Source organism: Zonotrichia albicollis, chromosome 2, assembly GCF_047830755.1.
Source record: "Zonotrichia albicollis isolate bZonAlb1 chromosome 2, bZonAlb1.hap1, whole genome shotgun sequence".
Lineage (NCBI taxonomy): Eukaryota > Metazoa > Chordata > Aves > Passeriformes > Passerellidae > Zonotrichia > Zonotrichia albicollis.
The window spans coordinates 27,731,787-27,751,172 of NC_133820.1; the positions used below are offsets into that span (position 1 = coordinate 27,731,787).

The following is a 19,386-nucleotide window of genomic DNA, read 5'->3' on the forward strand; positions in this document are numbered from 1 at the left end:
GTTGTCACATATTAGAAATAAATATATGTGTTGATGTAACACATGAATCTGGTAGCACATGAGCTCCTGTGCATCAGAACAATCAGCAGGTGAAAGTTTCATCCTCCTCCTTCCAGGCCAGTCCATCTGAACTTGGTCACAGACAGGAGCTATTATGTCCACAAACAGCTAATGTAGCCTGAAAAATCAACCCCTAACTTTATAGGTCAGGAGCAGCATGATGGATTTGATGTGGCAAGACAGAAAGCAAAGTGATCATCGTGAGCTTCAGTGTCACCTCCTTACTGCTGGGTGATGCCTTTTACAGATTAAATTTGCTCTGACCCCATGACACCATGCAGAGAGATGAAGGACATAACTAACAGTTCAGGAAAACACATCTTTCTATGGGAACAATTATTTCTGGTTATGATGGAGTTTGCTTATTTTTCCATCTTCCAACTTGTGCTGAAGTATCAGGAATATAGAAGTAAGAGAAGGAAGCTAGGGAGATTAGATCAACTCTAAACAGCAAGCAGGAACAGATTAGAAGATGAAGATAGGAGATTTGGGTGAGAGTAACTACGAAATCAATAGCATTTGCAAAGGCATCATGCTGCAGAAAGAAAAAAGCAAGATCAGAAATTTCAGGAAAGGACTTTAAACAACTCAGAACATGGTAGGAGAGATGTCAAGGAAAAAGGTGTAAGAAAAAAAAGGAGGAGGTTGTCACTTTCTTACAGAGTAACAAGGTACATTGAAGTTAGATACAAGGTAAAGCATTCTAATCTTAATGACATCTAAGTACTTTAATAGATGCCTAGGAACACTAGGGAACCTCTATTATTCAGAATTTTAAGAATATACTAAGCAAACACCTGTCAAGAATGACACAGACATTCTTAATCCTTTCTTTGAGTAGGTGGAAAAACTAGAGGATTTCTTGAGGTCTTTTCCAGTCCCTTGTTTCATGATTTCTATGCTTACACACCACAGAGAAATTAAGAGGTTGCTAAAACAAGCAATTTTGAAGGCCTGGTGTTGAAAAAGCAAAACACACTAGTCAGAAAACTGAATTATTTCCAACAGTCAGATGTATCTCCTGTAATCAGCACTTTGTACTGTTCTCTTTTTCCACTTCTATTGGCAGAAATGACACCCACACAACATGTGTCCAGGCAAACACAACAACCAATCTCAATTTTATTTAGCACGGTATGTACAGAACACATGGCACAAGGATTATGAAGAATTATCTCATTAAAAATTTATGATCTTTTCTGTTCAAACTGGTTTTGTCCACTGGGCTATCGCAAAGGGATCCATTTTCTTTGTATTTGTAATCACATGAGGAACGTGACATTGTACCCGTGTTCCAAAACAGAATCAAGCAAGCTAGTCAGACAGGATATCATAACGTGCTACAAGGCAAATCCTTATATCCTAATCTCTGCACGTTCAGGAAACACTTGTGGTTAACACCATTCTGACAAGTACTTTACAGTAATAGCTTAACCTACTAGCAATCATGTCAATTAGTAATAACACTATAAATTAAAACTGATTCCATCTTACAAGAGTTCCTCAGAATTTTGCATTCAACTAAACCTGAAAGGCCAATTAAAATTAAAACTAACCCACATGCACATTGAGAACCACAGAAATACCTGTAACAGTTTGCCTGCCTTGATATTATGCTGATCACTCTGAGTACACTGTGACTGCACATCTTTTCCAGCAGCAGAAAGAGAATGTGGCTGGAGCACACAGAAAGCTAACAGACCACAGAGAGCAGCACTGCTGGCAGAAATCACACCACCTCTATCTGTGCAAAAACTGACGTCCAAAACAGGAGCATACCATTTGTCTGGCTTTTTATTTTCCTGCAATTCTGCTGCACAGTGGATGCTGACACAAGTTCCCATGCAGAGATCTGTCAGCTGATGCCATGTGACAACTCTAATGGCATTATCTACAAGCAGGGCCATCCCTCACCCAAAAAAAGGAGGGAGGGAGGGAGGGTGTGGGGTGCACAGCTCCCACAAAGACCCACTCATGCTCCTTACTCCCACTGTGCTGAGGTTAGCCCAGACTGGGTGTGCACTGTGCAGGGCACAGCCTGTGCTGCTTGTTCAGCCCTGCACAGGGCATGGGTTGGTCCCTCAGAGGGGCTTGCTTGACAGGGGTGACACCCTGATAATCAGTGTAAGGGAGGGAGGGCAACCACAGCCGTGCACACAGGAGGCCTGTGGGTGCCAGAAAGGCAAAGGCACCAAGAGCACCACACAGGAGTATCCTGATGTTCTGTCACAGCTGTGCAGTACCTTACACTGCAGAATAAATGGCACTGAATGCAAAGAACTTACATGGACTTATATAAATATTCTAAGGTTTTTCCTAGAATGGTTATTGTTTCTGAGTGTTTAAGCAAAAATGCCTTTAGGATTAAAAGAAATAAGCAGCACTGCAAATGACAAACACCTTTCTTGTCTTCCTTAAGAATTATTTTCATTTATTTTGTTAGTGGCTCTTCTTTTCATTCAAAATTGCAGAGGTTTGAAATGACAGCTTTTAAACTATTCTTACTGAAAAGTGCCCTTGAGGAAACACTATGGAATTGGCTTTTATTTACCAAGCCAAACTGTAGGCTTTTCAGAGGGAACAATATTTTATTCTGTGTTTATGTAGCATTTAGAATAAAAATACAGATTGTTGGAACATTCTGCCCTGTTGTCTTCTTGGATTACTCACGTGGGCAAAGTTCACTTTGTACTTGGGGGATGATTCTTCAAAGCCTTACAGCTGACATTAAACAGACATTGGTAGGTCAGAAAACATCAAAGTTAACCCAACATGTACAGCTCTGACTCTGACCTCCAGTCATTCTGTCATTAATCACAGCTGGACATGTGATTCCTTAGTTAAGGTAACAAAAAAATCTATAACTACACACATAACATTCCACAAAAGCCAATAGTTCAAAAAACACATGGAAAGTACAAGTGTACTGTGTCCTTACTAAACAAGTAATAATTATCTTCTTTTTAATACACAGGCCAGATAAACCTATAGTTTTGCCAGCCTCCTGATGAGCTCATCATCTGTGCTCCTCTCAGCTGAGCCTCAGCAACACCAAAAGCAGAAACCTTGGCTAATACAGGAAGGGAGAAATGCAGTGTTTCTATAGACGTTAACACAGGTATTTCACAGGGTATGCAAATTAAGACCAGAATTCTTTCAAATTAAAATACTAGCCCAAACTTGAAGCAGTAATCAATTTTGACTGCTAGAAGACTTTTAAACAGTACATACTGCAGAACTCTTACAAAATAAGGCAAAACTGCACGGCAATAGATTTTCTTTAAAAGGGTAAGTAACAGGTATCTTCCAAACTTACCAAAGTCACACAACTTCAGAACATCATTGTGGCTTATTAAGAGATTCTCCGGCTTGATATCTGAAGTATCAGAGTGGGTGGAAAGAGAAAAAAAGCTATTAACTTCTCTCAATTTTGGACTTTGTCAACAATACTATTTCATTATAACTTATTTAGAGATATTCATGCAATCATAAATGAAGCATTACAAGAGCAACTGCTGAAACAGCTCCCAGCAATTCAGTTTGTGAACAGGCAGAATTAATTTTCTGCCTTTTGAAGCCTTCTAAAGTGTTTCCCAACAAAATATGGAAAGATAAAATGTGCTTACAGATATTCCTGGGCAGAAAACCAATATCTATCTTTCGTGTTGCAAAATAATAAAAGAAAAGACTGATATTCAACTATCCAGTTAACCAATAAAACATTAAGTATGTTGTGCTCAACATTTTCAGTTATAATGATAATTTGATCACCTCTTGTAATTTCTTTAGGAAAAGTGTCTTGCCCAATTTTAAGCCCTTTTTTCATTCCTCTATCATACATATGGTACATTTTTCAAATTACACTTTAAAAATATTTTCAGAATCATGGTGGTCTTAAATATAAAAAGCACACTATGAGAGGATTTTATCTTATTGAAAATACTAATTAAAATGTTACTCTTGCAAAGTCACAAAGCAAAATACAATTTTACTGAATCAGGACAAAGTACATAAAACTAGATGAAGTAATTCATCAAGATGTGTACTCTAAGTGCTTGAAGCTTAGGGAGAAAGTAAATATACAGAGCTGAAACTCAAGGGAGCTGGGAGGAACTGCCTCAAGAAGTAAAACAAGGCTTTAGTTTTAGGTTATTTTTCTTCTAATATTCTATTATCAGATTCAAAAGTGAAATGACTGATTGCCATGAAACATTTAAAAGAAATCCTTTTTCTTAGACACTGTCTGTTCCTGCAGTTACAGCTTGCTGTCCTTATCACTTCCCAAAGACAGTGGACAGCAAACTTTTTATGTAGATGAATTTAATTTTAAAATTATCTGGAGGCATGCAGTAGATTTAAGACTCAGCCAAATTTACATATTTTTTCTGTTGATAGAAAGCAATTACTTATATTTATGGTAAAAGCAAATTACTTCAAGCTGTAAGATGTTTCCCTCTAGAAAGGGCCTTATTCCATGTGGAGAAGTACACACTTACCTCTATGAACAATATCATTCTTATGGCACCAATGAATTGCTTTAATCAGCTGGTAGATGTAGCTTTTCACTTTTTCTGGTGGAACTCCATTTGGCATTTCTTCTAGCAATTCAAGCATATTCTAAACATTTAAAAGACACATCATTTAAAAAAGCTACACTCTGGCTGCTGGAAGATAACATGCTTTCAGCCTTCTTGAAGCAACATATTTGAGCTAAAGAGCTCAGCTATGGAAAACCAGTAGTTTAACATTCAGGGAGTGAATTTTAATCATAAGTATTCTCCTAGCTGTTTTCATTCTGGAGAAAACAGTTGGGAAGACAATAATCCTAAAAGGAAGACAATAATCCTAAAAGGTGAACAACAAATATGTCATAAGTCCTTAAAAGACTGCCACCAAAGCCCTTTCCCTGAAACACTTGAAGAGTCATTGAGTTACAAAACATTGCTTGAACAGAAATTCCAGGTCAGGTGTGTGGTCATTCAAAAAGTTTAGCAAATCAAAGTATTTTGTAAATATTCCACAATGGTTTAACACACTGCTCTCTTCATTAGGTTAATTCTGCCACTTTGACACCATGAACCACCAACTGTATCTGAATATGGATGGATGTAAAACAACACAAGCATCTCACTGCAAATGAAGTAACAGATATAAAAATGCCTCACAGGGGCATAAATAGAAACCTAGGGAGTATCCTATAGCTACAGATCAGTTGTAGTGATCTTGGACATCTTGGCACTGCAGCAACTATGGCCAACTATTTCGTGGATATAAATAGGAAAGAAAATAAACTTACTGTTTATACTAGTACATTTTCTCTTTGAAAAAGAACACTTAGATTCCCATTATGTTAACAGTTGTCTCTAATTTTGCACAATTAGAAGTACAATGAAGTTTGTATGCTGATCTCTGAAATAATAATGGGCAGCAGCAGTCCACTTCAAGAGAGGAAAAAAACTCTTATGTACTGAACACTGAAATAGGAGTATTTTGGCTATACTGCCTTGCACAACTCATTTAATTATGGATTTGAGCATTTGTAGATTTTTCATTAAAAGTAAATTTACCTTGTCTTTAACAAACATTTTCTTTAGCTGTAAAGTAAAATTTTTGAGGTTTCTCTTGAAAGATGTTTTAATGAACAGTAGAGATTTTGATGATATTTGAAAACATTTCTAAGTTTTGCAGTTTGGGAGTAAATATGGGAACATATGTGCTTGAGCACGAGTTCTCTTACAAACACACTTCAAATCTGAGGGAAGGAATTTTCTGTTGAGAAACCACATTGATTTTAGTTAGATTCTTGTCCACACAGAAGCCTGTGGATCTGGATAAGTAAGTCAAGAAGTTAGTGTTACAAATACAAAACAAAATAATAGCATCAACACAGGAAGATATAATCCTACATGAAGACATTAACTAAGGGGATGATGAACAAAGGAGATTAGACTAAATGTGAATTTAAGTAATCTGGATTTCAGTATTGCAGAGTTAACATGCCCTGAAGGACACATAGGGCTCATTACCAGTTAAACAAAAGATTAGTCTACTCTACCACATTTTATTTAATTCTTTCTACTTTTTCCTCATCCAAAGAATTCAGAAACATCCTGGTCTTCAAAGAAACTATGGGTGACAATACTTAAGATACCTGAAAATAAGAAATGTTTATTTATTTCAAAGTTTAACTGAAAAGAAAGGTGAGCAGTAATACAGAAATGACATTATGTACAAACCAGACATGGTGCCTATCTTTATTACAAAATTCTTTTATTCTGATGTAAATAATGATAGATATTGCAGCCTGGTGTTTTTACTGATCTTAACCACTTTTTTAATATATACCCCTTATCAGATCAATTAAATATCTTTCATTTATGTTGCTCTTTCAACCCACTTCTCCAGATAGTTTAGTCAAGTCAACTACAACAGAAAATTAAATATATGTTCTAAATTGGTACATGATCAAAGACATTTCATGTGTCTGGAACAATTACAATGAACATGGATGAAACAAGTTAAGCTTTGAATGTTAGATCCAAGTAAGATCCACCACATTAGAAATTGCTGATCTGCTGGTAGAAACCAAAACAGATTTCTGCCAAATTGTGGGCTAATATAGCTCATCTCACATTATGTAGTTAAGTTATACTACAAACTAAGTTGTCAACTTGATGTAAAAGAGACACCATTTTAGGGTGAGAAATTTTTAGATGAGAGAAAATTGACTGCAGAGGACTAGCACTCAGCTAGACCTCAACACCACACTGGCAGGAAATTAAATGAAAATTTCAGTCAAAAAAACAGTAACTCATGAAGGCTATAGACATATTTAAACCTGCATTTTCTTTCACTCTGTGTATCTGAATACCACCCAAGTGTTTCTCTGAAGAATGCTAAATAGTTAGAATTCAGAGGGAAGGTCTACCTTCATCAGGAAGGTTGCAAAAATGACAAAAGACCAATCTGTTCTAGGTTGTTTCTCCCTGGAAACAGATCAGGATGCTTGGCAGTAGTAGGCCAATCTAAGGAAATTTTGGAATAGTTTCAAAATGAGGTCAGGATTGGAGTTAATGACAGTGGTCTTTGCCAAATCCCTCTAAGCAACTATTGATAGTGGCCTTGTTACAGAAATACACAAACAAATCCTATTTTTAACAGGGAAGGGTGGAGAAAGTTGAAAGAGATTCCAAGGTCAAAAGTCGATGATCTTGTTTTGAAAGACGTCAAGACTCATTACACAACATAACAGGACAGTTATCCAGCTTTACAATTAAACTGGATTAAAGAGTTCAGATGGAAATTTTTCTTCAAATCATATGTATTCCAGTCTGCATAATTTTTAACATGTTGGCATTTACAAATGGAAGAATTTTTTAAAATAAATGCCAAGACGTGACATAAGAACACCAGTAATCAGTGTTGCCATCTCACAACATATTGTAATTAAGTTTCTGCTGCTTCTCTTTAGAGATTAGGATAACTTAATTTTTTTCTTAAAAAAGGCAATTTTAAAGACTTTTTTAGTAAGCTGATAATATAATGGTGGCAAGGATACGACAAACTCAACTCACTTTTTCCACATATTCAAACACTAAGTATAATTTTCCTCTTCTTCTGAAGGCTTCCTTCAGCTCCACAATGTTCTCCTGTTTCAAAGTGCGAAGCATTTTAAGCTCTCGTAAAGTGGTTTCTTTGACTTCTTCATTTTCTAGAGTGTGAAGAAAAAGTGACAGAGTAAGCTGATTAAAAAACAAAACAAACCCTCCAAGTAAAAAGCGTTATAAAGATTCATTTTGAACCACTGATTAAATTCGCTGGTTTTAGACACTACTGAAAAAAAAAAAGATTATTTTCCAGTGTGGACTCTCTGTTTGCATACTTCTGCATTGGAAGAGAGGTAAATAATGACTGTGCTTATTACACAACCCTCACAGATTTCTCATCACTACCATAAAGCTTTTCTGTGGCAGAGAAAGCCATAAGAAACAAACTGTTTGCATTTCTACCTTTTTTTATTATCAAGGGAAGTAATATGCTTCAAAAAAACATTCATGTGTGTGCACATGCTATACCCCACAAATACAAAACACACATATTAACCACTGGGAAGGTTGTCCTCAGCAGAAACATGGGAATGCAAACTTCGTCTTTGACCAATACCAAATGAATGCAGTTGATTCTGAAATAATTTTATTTTCCAAAAGCCATGAAAAATTATAAGACTGAAGATCTTTAAGTTCGGTAGGTTCCCCACGTGGCTGTCAAAGGAAATTCAGCAATGCCAGACCAGTGTAGCAGCCACAGGAGGCAGCAGAGTAAGTATTGATGCAACAAAGTCCTGAATCTAATTCAAAGGAATCAAGAAATCTACCTGCTTCATTAATTAAATTAAATTTTAATTTAACTGATTTGACAATTTAATTGTTTGAAAGGTGTTCAAGAAAGGAGGAGTGCTTCACTAATGCTTCATACACTGCTTATCATTAAGGGGCTCTGAACTAAATAGGTTCTAAAGGATACCAGCAATTATATGTTAAGCAAACCTGACTATTAGGTTTTATTTTTCATTTAGTAAAATGAAATCCATTAATTCAGTAAATTTGCTCATGCACATAGAAACAGTATACTGAATCACTTAGGACTGTTATCTACAACAGAGAGTTACTAAATGGGAAATGCTTGTTTTGAATAAATTCAAAACTAAATCACATTTACAGGTTGTGTACCACAAAGACAGTAAGAGGAAGAAGAAACAAGAAATTGTTTTCCCAAGGCAAAAGTCCAGAAGATATTTGCAGGGGAGAGCCAATAACACTGGTCAGGCAAATGCACTAATCATCATCAGAAGATAGAGGGGGAAAATAAAAAATTGAAGTGCAGCAGGAGGGAAAAGGAAAACAAAATACTATAATCACAAATGTTTTGATTAAAAAATATATAATTTAGAGCAATCTAAATCTTTTCATTTTAAAACTGAGTGCTTGATGTTGGCTTGCATCAGCCTGATTGCATAATCTCATCTATAAAAAAGACAGTCACTTTCCAGCACATTTAGTATTCATATGTCAAACAACGGCAAAAATTCAGTGAAACAAAAATGTCAATAGAAACAATTACAGTATATTCAAACTTCTAATGAACTACCATATTAACAAGACAGATGTGAAATGGGCTGAATCAAATCCATCAAAAGAACTTCTGTCATATTTCCAGAAACTCGTAAACAACTAGCTACAAATCTGAAAAGCAGTCATCAGTCATGTAAACTGATATTATGTAATACCCTTGGAAAGCCAGACCTAATGGCAATGCTGTATTTTTTGTTTTCATTTTTTGGTAGACAAGCTAATACAATAATCCTGTTTAGGGCTTAATACTGAGATTTACCTCCTAGGATCTGTACTGAATAGCCACAGCAATTCCAAAAAGCAATTCAGAGATACTCTTGTGACCTGGTAAAGAGGGTCACCACAGTTAAACTATCTTTTACATTCTTGACAGGGATTTAAAACAGATTTCTGAACAGCAGAGCTAAAACATTTATCAAATACACTCTTCAAGTGTCTGGGAAAATGACCTGCCAAGCAGAGATTGCACTGTGCAAAACAAGATGCAAATCAGACTTTGCTGTGTCTGACTGAAAAATATAGCCCTTGTAACCAGCACTACCTTCGTGGCCACCAGCAATCCTGCAAGATGGCAAAACCAGAAAGTTTCCTAAAATAAAGTGTCTGCTGTTTCTTTAAACACCATTGCTAATTTTTGGCTGAAGCCTTAGTACACAGCAAACCACAGCAGCATCACTTCACACCAGGATCATCCTCTCACACCTCACACTTCTGTTTGTGCAGGTCTCTGGGGCTCAGGGCTGACTTTTGATGCACACAAGGCACACAGCTGCTCTCATGGCTGATTGCCAGTGCTGCCTATGGATATGGATATGGTGATTCCCTGATCCCAAGTGTGGGTCAGAGAACCAGCCTTGTCTTGTACAGTCCTTTGGGTTTGTTACTGTTGGGTGAGGAATGTGTGTGTGGAGCACTCAGAGTAATTTCTGTGTGTCCTGCCTTCCCTCTTTGCCAGCAACACTAATCCTTGCAGAAATTGGCTCTCCCTCCCTCTCAGCAAACTCAGCAATGCTGCAGAGTACTCAGGGTCTGCAGTGAAGGGGCAAAGAGCAAGTTCCTGAGGAGACTGAAGCCCACTGAAGTGAGAACAGAGCTGCTGCCTCATACCCAGCTCCCTCCATGGATCCCTGAGAGCTCCCAGATTCATCTTCCTGTGACTGAACTTCCCAACAACTTCTTTCAGTCTCCTCCATTTGCAACTTCAAGTTGCCCTGACATTTAGAACCCCTCTCACAGATGAAGGGTGATAAAGCCTAAGGACTCTGCAAGTCACTATTACAAGAGGACTTTTCACATTTTCAGGTCACATCCAATCTCCAAATGGTGCATCTTACTACCATGTACAACACCACAGTCTCATCCATATTAGGACAGATGCATCAAATGCAGTTATCTAATTAAAGTGTATAATGCAGTCCCTAGGAAGGTATGAAAGATTAAGTGCCTTGAATATTTACAGAGTTAATAAATCATTATCTTTTAAAAATCATATCTTGTTATATGAGACCTGTCATTTTAACTAAATAGATATTAACAATTTAGTTATTGACATTAAAGATCATGCAGCAGAAAAGATTACCTTCACTGTCTTTGAATTTCTTGATAGCCACAATTTCATGTGTCTCCTGCAAAATAAAAGCAAAGAAATGCAAATGAGCAAGATTTTTTGTGCATTTTCTCTTGCCTTTTTTTCCCCTGAGCATGAGAGGAAGAAAAAAAGAAGCATCCAAAAGGAATTTCACAATGCAAAAATATTAATTGAAAATCTGGGAAATACCTCAGTGATTAGGCCAAGTGCAATACAAACCCACACACAGCAGATATGTCACAATTAGGATCCCCAGGACAAAAGCAATAGAGTTAAATGCCAAAAGTTCACATTTACACACCTTGTAATATATAACACAGAAATATTCAGAATTGTTTTTCCTGTGACTTTTGTTTTTTAGTTATTCTGAAGCTCTAGCAATCTTTCATCTAACCACAGTATGAGTATGGGTGCTTATCTTTATGAGGTGAACTGAAAATACTGTGCCAGTATAAGACTTATAGTCAGACCTGTGATTTTGGCTGCCAAAAGTTTTTGGGCTTCAAAGTTCAAACATCCACACAAAATACAGTATTAGAAAAGTAGCTTCTCTGTGCCTCCTTTTAAAAATTTGTCGTCTTAAAGGAAACCTGTCCAAAATGGGCATCAGTAATTGCATGTGGCAGTGTTCAACCATGCTTACTGAACAGTCATAAGGGATAACTTCCTGATGTCCACCTGCCTTTGCATTCCTCTAGCACTCTCTACTCACTAATACATTTTTCTGTTTAAGATTCTCTCTTGTGTGAGCAGGAATGCATTTAGCACATGGACAAAAGGCAGCCTAGTTCAGGTCTGTTCATATAATGATGCAGTCACTGAACTTCAGCAGCAGGACATGGAAGAAACATTAAAAGTGGAGGAAACACTAAAGTCACAGGGTAAGGGCTTGTGAGCAGACAGGCAGACCTGAGTACTTGATGAGCTAGATCTACCTTGCACACCTTTACCAAACATCACAGTTTAAAAAACAAAACAAAACAGCAATATCCCACTATTAATAGCATACAAAGGCCAGATTGGAGGACAGCAATAAAAATGAAGCCATTCCAGAATACCTGAACACATGTGCATAACCAGTTATTGAGTAACACAAACATTTACCCCATTTTTCATTTCAAATAATTCTAACACATGAATCTGTAAAATACCTGATCCCAATTAAAATAAAAGCACATGGAAAGAATGGTCTGAAATAAACTGAAAGACTGATTTTACTAATTATATTTCTACTACTGAGTTATAGTATTGTTATATTTACTAATTCTAGTTCTAGCAAGAGTAGTAATAGTTACTAGAACTATGAAGGGACATTAAGAGGGTGAGTAAATTTAGTTTATTTGACTTCTGGTATCTACTGATAGGTGGTCTGGCTAATTAAGCCACTGAATGATTTTTCAGACAAGGAACATTGTAATTGCCCTAAAAAGCCTTTGCTGACTGTATTACGTTTATGCTTAGACAGCCTGCATACACCACTTTGCAGATGAACCGAATTTATCTATTAGCATTACACGTCTATTTCACATGAGGTAAAATAAAAATTTCTAGATGTTTCAGCTACAAAAAGGCTGTGTTTTTATTGTCAAAGTAATAGCTAAGTCCACTGAAAGAAATATAGGAGTTGAAACATGTATCTTCACACAGACAGCAATTCTGATTCATTCAAGAAAACTAGTCCACGTGGCTTCTCTGCCATATCCTGATAACATGGAATGTGATTACTTTGGAAATTAAGTTTTAAAAGCTCTTGGGTCAAGGTCTTTCAAAGACTTGGGTAAGATATGCTATCAAACATCCTGGAGGATTCCAACTATTTACAGTACTTAAAGCATGAGTGGTTCTAGGAACAAAAAGAACAGAACGACCTCAATAACAGGGATAAAAAAGTTACCCAAACAGTTCCAAAAAATCTAACATTTAAGAAATTTTCATTTACAAAGCTTTGTGACTTCTATTATTTCATTAAACCAGTGAAATGACCATTAATGGTCTCATAAGAAATTAAGAAGTTATACATGATACTTTCCATATCTTTTAAAAAAACCCAACAAATAATTTTTAAATAACCCAAAGGGAAACAGCAGCAAAATGAGACTAGGCAATAGGTGCTTTAAGTCACCCTAGTAACATTATATTCCTCTTAGCAAGGAACACTCTTGTCTAGGTTTCTTGGAGAGTATCATCCTATGTAAATTACATTCTCTGGGAATGTGCTACTGGTGAAGCTGAATCTATGCATAGAGTTTTAAATATATTGCACCTGCTTGACAAAAAGTCTGTAACTTCCCTGTGATGCAGAACACCTCCAGAAGAGCTCCATCTGACAGCACAGAAAATTACAGCCAAGTGCACATTTCTCAGTTCTTGCTCATGTGCTTTAAAACAACTAAATGGTTTCTATAAAGTGACATAAAAAACAGGCACCCCTCGTAATTTTAAACTAGTTTCAAATTAAATAACCCATCTGAAATGCCATGTTCCTCTATTTCCATTACGCCTGCTAATTTTGAACTTGATGTCTGGTTTCCACCAAATTTTAAAAAAGAAATGCAAGAAATAAAAAGAGGAAATTTCAAAAAAATTGTCTCAAATTTGTCATCTATAAACAGAATATCCTTCCTTGGGGGAAGGTACCAGCAAGAACTCAGTCTCCTGTACCCTGCATGATGTTGCAGGTCAGCAGCATATGTAAATTGTGTAACACAATCAGCCATTGCACATAATTTTCCTTAACATAAACTAATAGAGAATTGAAAACATGGAATAAATTTTATATACAGATGAATACAGCAGGCATATATTTGATATGGTAAAATACCCTTCCTGGGTTAGAAGAGACATTCTGGTCAGATACAGGCTAAACCTGAAGTTTCAAACAAATTTTCAAACCATGCACTTGGTGCAAAGCAAACAGACACCACATTGCTGAGCCCTGAGAAGATGGAAAGAACAGGGGATGCAAAGAAAAACAGAGGAATGAAGAGGAAGCAAGAAATTCAATAGTGATAATTCAGACTTCTGGGCAAATCTGAAGGGTTCTTTACACATTGAATTTAGACTTTGTTACTTAAATGTCTACTTACAAGACACGTTGGAGATCTGAGCTCTTTTGTGGATCTGGTTTTCTGCTCTTCAAAAACAGGCTAAATTGGAATTCTCCAAAATAGAACTGTCATTCACTAAAATGCATTTTTTTGCATTTCAAGGGGTGTTCTTTCAAGATTTTACTATGAAACACAACAGTACTGAAAACAACGTTCAGCTTGATTGTGGAAACCTACTTATACAATAGCTCAGTATCCAACTCCTTGCATGAAAATTGTCATTGACAATTCAATGTATTACCTAGGTAGATCAGCTGGTACTAGCTGATTCCAAGTTTGATTTCAATGAATGCTAAAGAAAGAAAAAACTCATATAATCCTTTCTGGTCTCTACTACGTACTACTACCAGCTTATGTCATGAAGCAGGAAAATTTGAGTTTGCTTAGCTTAGTAATTTTGCTTCACTCAGCTACATCTATTACTAAGCACCTCATTACCATGTTCTAATAAAAAAAAAAATATGGCCTCAACATTTGAGTTTACAACAACGGCAAATTTGCAAACACAGAAGTGAAATCTCTCTTAACACTGGCACTACCTCTGATTATTGTGCATGTATATTATAAACATGCTGTGTTACAAAACTACAGGAAGAACAGTTTTAAAATGAAACATACTACAAGACATTGATATTACAGAAAAGACTTTGTGTAAAAGTTAAGGATGTACAGAACTGGTTATTCAGACTACATGATTACATGTGTCTAAAATGGGGCAAAATATGTCTCTTCATGTAAAAACCTGCAAATGTCTTTTAATGAGGCTAAGACAAAAATTTCTGTCAATTTCCTTCACATATAAATATAGTGATAGAGAGGAGGAAGGAGATACCTGCTTATAGGAAAAGTGTACCTCCAGCCCTGGAGGGAGCAATCACTTCATATTAGAGCTCAGTCCTTTCCCATACCTCAAAATACGTGTAGGAATTGCCTCTGGAGAAAGGACAAGCCCCTCTCTGCCCCTTTAACCACAGAGGGGAGCATGGCTATGGGATTTCCACTGCTGTGCTCCTTGCCACCCACAAGGTTTTCTCTGAGGGTTCCTTACAAGATTGTCATAGCTGCTGTTTCCTGTCATCACTAGCAAACTAGGAGAGCTCCTAATTTAAAACTATTTAATTGTATTTCATTTAAAGGACAGAGGTCCCCTATTTTTCCACTGTCTCTACAAAATTTGTATGACAGAAATCCCTTTTATTATTTGTAATTATATACAGCACAAGACAGAAGTGTCAGAACAGCAGAGTAACGTATCTCTGTTGTTTTCTTGAAAGATCCTTGGTGGGAGTGCTCAAGGAAAAAGATGCTGCTTAGCATAAACAAGATCTTAGAACTACAACCATTATTGTCTGGAAAGAGAAAGCATATCCTATTCTTGAAAATGTCATGTTACAAAAAGAAATCTCTTTAAATGTTTGTCCCTATTTTATTTCAAAGTTTCTGTTAAGACTTTTCTTCCTTTTCCTTCTGCAAATCATGGAAAAGCTGACACACAGCAAAGGTACACAACAAGATTTTTGAAAAACAGGTAAGACTGACCTTCTGAACGTTACATTGTTCACTTCTAATTTTACTGCCTCACCCTGTATGAGTACAAGAATTTCTCAAGCATGGATTTTTTTTAAATATCAACAAATGTGAGCAGAGATAGCAGCAGTCAATGCTGAGCACATCCCATGCACAAGCTGCATATTGCTGCCTTTACTCAGGTGGTGCTGCTCCAGCCCTATTTAGTACATCACATCAGGATTTTATGCTGATGTATTAAGTGAAACAATAAAATATGACATGGCAAGTTCTGTGGTTGGCTCATCATTTCTATCAGTACAAGTGTGAGGCTGTTTAAGCCCAAACTCAACTTCTGATATAAAAAGTTAAATCAATTGTATTCTCTACTCACAGAGAGCATTCACATGTCAGAAAAATTATTTAGAAGTGAGCAATAATCTGGTTTGATCCTCACTGATCAATTATCACATGTGTACAATTTAGTTTGCCACAACACACATTTAAAAAAAAAAAAAAATCAACAAAATTCAGCCAAACATATCCAATGGCTAATGTCTTTTCAGAACAAAGTAGTTCAATTTTACTCTGACTTGCAGAAACATTGCATAATATGTTCTACAACATTAAAGTATTTAGAACAGATTTTTCAATAATCTTGATTTTGCAAAATCCCAGAACATTAAGCAGTCAGCCACAAGGCAACAAAAGCCCAGAAAACCACTACAAGATGGTCAAGTATTTTTCATCAGTTGCTTAAAATCAAACTTAAAATAAAAAACAAACAACCAAATATTTTTTTTCAAATTTACTCTCAAAACAGGAACAAAATATTAGCATTTTAGTCAGATCAATGTATCATAAATGTGACATTTGTAATTACAAAAGTTTTTTAACCTATGCCAGGAAATGAATGTTCTGAGAGCTCACAGGCATCATTACCTGCAATTATGCCAGGTCCTTAAGTCAGTGCCCAGACACTGTCCTGACTCCATCTCCATTCTGTCTTACACCACCACCACCTTCCTGCTGTCTCAACACTTTTGCTGGCAATTACTTCCAAAATCTAGTGGAGTACATTAAAATATTCTCTAGAGAGAAAGATGCGCAAGAGGTCACAGCATACTGTGTCTTCTACACATAAAAAACTTAAGAGAACTTCCCTCAAGAGATGCTTCACTGTTTCAGCCTTCTGTTCCTCCCTTGAGAAAATTGCAATTCTTCTGTTTATCAGCTAAAACCCTCACACTTGGTTTATCTAAGCAATATAACTCTTAGCATAGGAGAACTTTCAGGAAATTACTTTCTAATCTAAAAGTCCTATTTATTTTTAGAAAGAGACAGAGTCTTTCACAAATAATGACAGAACAGTATGTCTGAGTTATCACAATGCCTTTATTTACTGGAAAATTGCTTAGAATTTTCCAACACATATATGTTAGAGTTTACTTGAGAAGAAGCACCTAGAGTGAATCACCACAAATCAATTTTTTATCTCTTGAAAGCAGAATGTTATTTACTAACCATCTAAGTGCAGGGGAAGACTCCTAATGGAACAAAGAGTTCTATATTTGATGTGCTACTTTAGGGAAGATGGTCATACTGTCTCCTCAGGAAGAACAAGGGGACTAGGGAAAGCTTAAACCACTCTAAAAGATTTTCCAGGGGAACAGCCATATAACCTCAGCTATTCCACTGGGGAAAGAAGCACAAGAAAAGGCCAGAACCTTGAGCAAACCTACAAGTTTGACAGGAAATTACCAGTAAGTGCAGGTAATGATGGAAAGAGACTTAAAGAAAAAAATCATGCAGATGGAAACAGTTTCTCTGATTTCTTTACCTATGTCCTTCAGAAAAACTTGCAACTTTACTGTTTGTTCAATGTCACAAGCAAATGCTTCCATTACCAACCTTATTTATTTATTTTAGGCCAAGTGTAGTATAAGGGAGTCATAAACAGCAGGCTTTTCTCATCCAATTATCAGATGAATCCACAAGCCAAGGGAGTGGCCCATCTGTGTCCATGGACTCCCAGAGTGGGGCTCCAGCAGCTGTGCCAGGCTCAGGTGACAATGGTGCTGCTGCCAGGGGCTCTCCAGACTGCAGGAATTTACAGGCTCACAGCACACACAGCTGGGGCTGGAAGGCACTTCTGCTGGTTTTGAATGTCCCCATTTGTAGGGATATTCTGAACAGCATTCAAGGCATTCAAAATCCACCAGGATGAGATCTGGAGCAACGTGCTGGAGCTGATTCTGCTTTGAGCAGATGTGAAGAGGCACACCTGAATCTTAAGGAGTCACTACAAAGCATTTTACATTCTTCAAGAACTTGCAGTTCACTAATTTAGGGTGTACATACTACCCTGAAAAGAACACTTGAAAGGAAGTGAACCCATTCAGTATTTTCTACCAGCTATTGGGCTGATGATAGTGGTTAGCATCAGAACTTCCATTTTCCCAAGCAGATTTTTCATATTCATTCACAATTTTCTCCAAGCAAGAAAGTAAATATGCATCTCCAAAGAATGTGCACAATAATGTAATGAAAAGAATCTGGAATAAAAAACAGCTTTAAACACTATAAATGTAGCTATTCTAGCTTTTCACGACAAACTAGTAATATTTTAGCAATATTAAAAATAATCTGTGTTTCATTTCATTCTGTTGTAGCACTAATCCATATAATTTTACAATTTGACAGTATTGTTTAATCCAAACCATGGATGTAAAGCAGAAACAAAATTGAGTACATGTCTATAAAATTCTTCCAATGCAGAAATGTCAGTAATAGTAATTTCAGTTTCAAACCTCAGTCTTCTTCCAGTTCTATTTGTTCGGGGGTTTTTTTTTGGTCTGTTAACACTGGAAATTGTGAAAATGAAAGCTATTTATAAACAGCATAATACTGCATTGACAGATACCAGCATTATTTAATTACTTTTTATAGCATAATCTCAACACTTGTAATGCAAGTGATAACAAAGCAGAAAATGCAGTAAGGCAAACTGTACTTCCTTCAAGATATCACTGACTCCCCAGATTCAGAGGTCAACAAGACATTTCTAATTATATTGTATTTCCTAATTTTTTTTTGTTATTATAATGCAATGTTCCTTTCCTGGGCACCTTGTAAATCAAGAGTAGGTAGAATTTATTAGAAAATAGTTACTTTGGTTGGTTGGTTGGTTATTAAAAAAATAGAGCATTGCCAAAGTCCTCAGTGTTGTTATCCTAAGTCTCAGAGTCAAAATAGTTTCAGCATGATTGGCTGAAATTCTCAAGTTTATGACATCTCAAGCTTTAGTTTTGAAATGTTTATTTCTGCAGAGGATACAATTCAGTTTTTATCTGGTACTTTCTCATTTTAAATTTTTAGGGCTTGTCTTTTTTCTAATCCACAATCTAAGAGGCATTTTCTTTAAACTGTAAAACAAGACCTACTGTGAACCAAAGGCAAACTTGTCAAGCAGGTTCCTGAGGCTGAAACTCTTCAGATGAAATTCAGTTTTGGATTAAGACATCCATATTCAGATCCCTGTATGTGAGTTGTGTGTTCAAACTTCTAAGAGCTCTACATTGATCAGTCACTCCAGACACACTTCAGTAGCCTAAACATGGGCATCTAGAAGCATTTAAGATTGCTGAGGTATCTACAACACCCACATGGGATTGTCAGAGAGGCCTTTTAGAGCTGCCTCTCTTGAAATCTCCACCTATCAGTTTTTTGAATACTCTCTATTCAAGGTCTGTACTTTCTAACATTTTCCCTTCAATGTTCTCATGGTATGAAGCTCCACTATTATGTAAACACTGCAGCCAATTATTCTAATAATCTGACTGATCCTTCCATCACTGCATCAAGAAATTTCCCTGATGCCTCCAGAAATCTCTGGGATTGCTTACATCCCACCACACTACCTGTCCAGGAAATGCCAGGGAAGTTAAAGTCTCCCCTGAAAACAAGGTCAGAATTTCCCCCCCCCCGTGAAAAA

The 19,386-nt window shown here is 36.6% G+C and overlaps 1 protein-coding gene across 5 annotated transcripts in view; it reads right to left on the reverse strand.

Annotated features, from left to right (window-relative positions):
• The window catches only part of CDKL5 (cyclin dependent kinase like 5), a 141,253-nt gene that overhangs the window by 46,258 nt on the left and 75,609 nt on the right, over positions 1 to 19,386 (reverse strand). For all 5 annotated transcript variants that reach the window (XM_005484328.4, XM_014265200.3, XM_074534652.1 and 2 more), the window contains 4 exons: positions 10,771 to 10,816; positions 7,635 to 7,771; positions 4,557 to 4,677; positions 3,377 to 3,436 (listed from right to left, as the gene is read on the reverse strand). In XM_005484328.4, the coding sequence (XP_005484385.2) occupies positions 3,377 to 3,436; positions 4,557 to 4,677; positions 7,635 to 7,771; positions 10,771 to 10,816 (364 nt within the window). The remainder of the gene's footprint in view (positions 1 to 3,376; positions 3,437 to 4,556; positions 4,678 to 7,634; positions 7,772 to 10,770; positions 10,817 to 19,386) is intronic.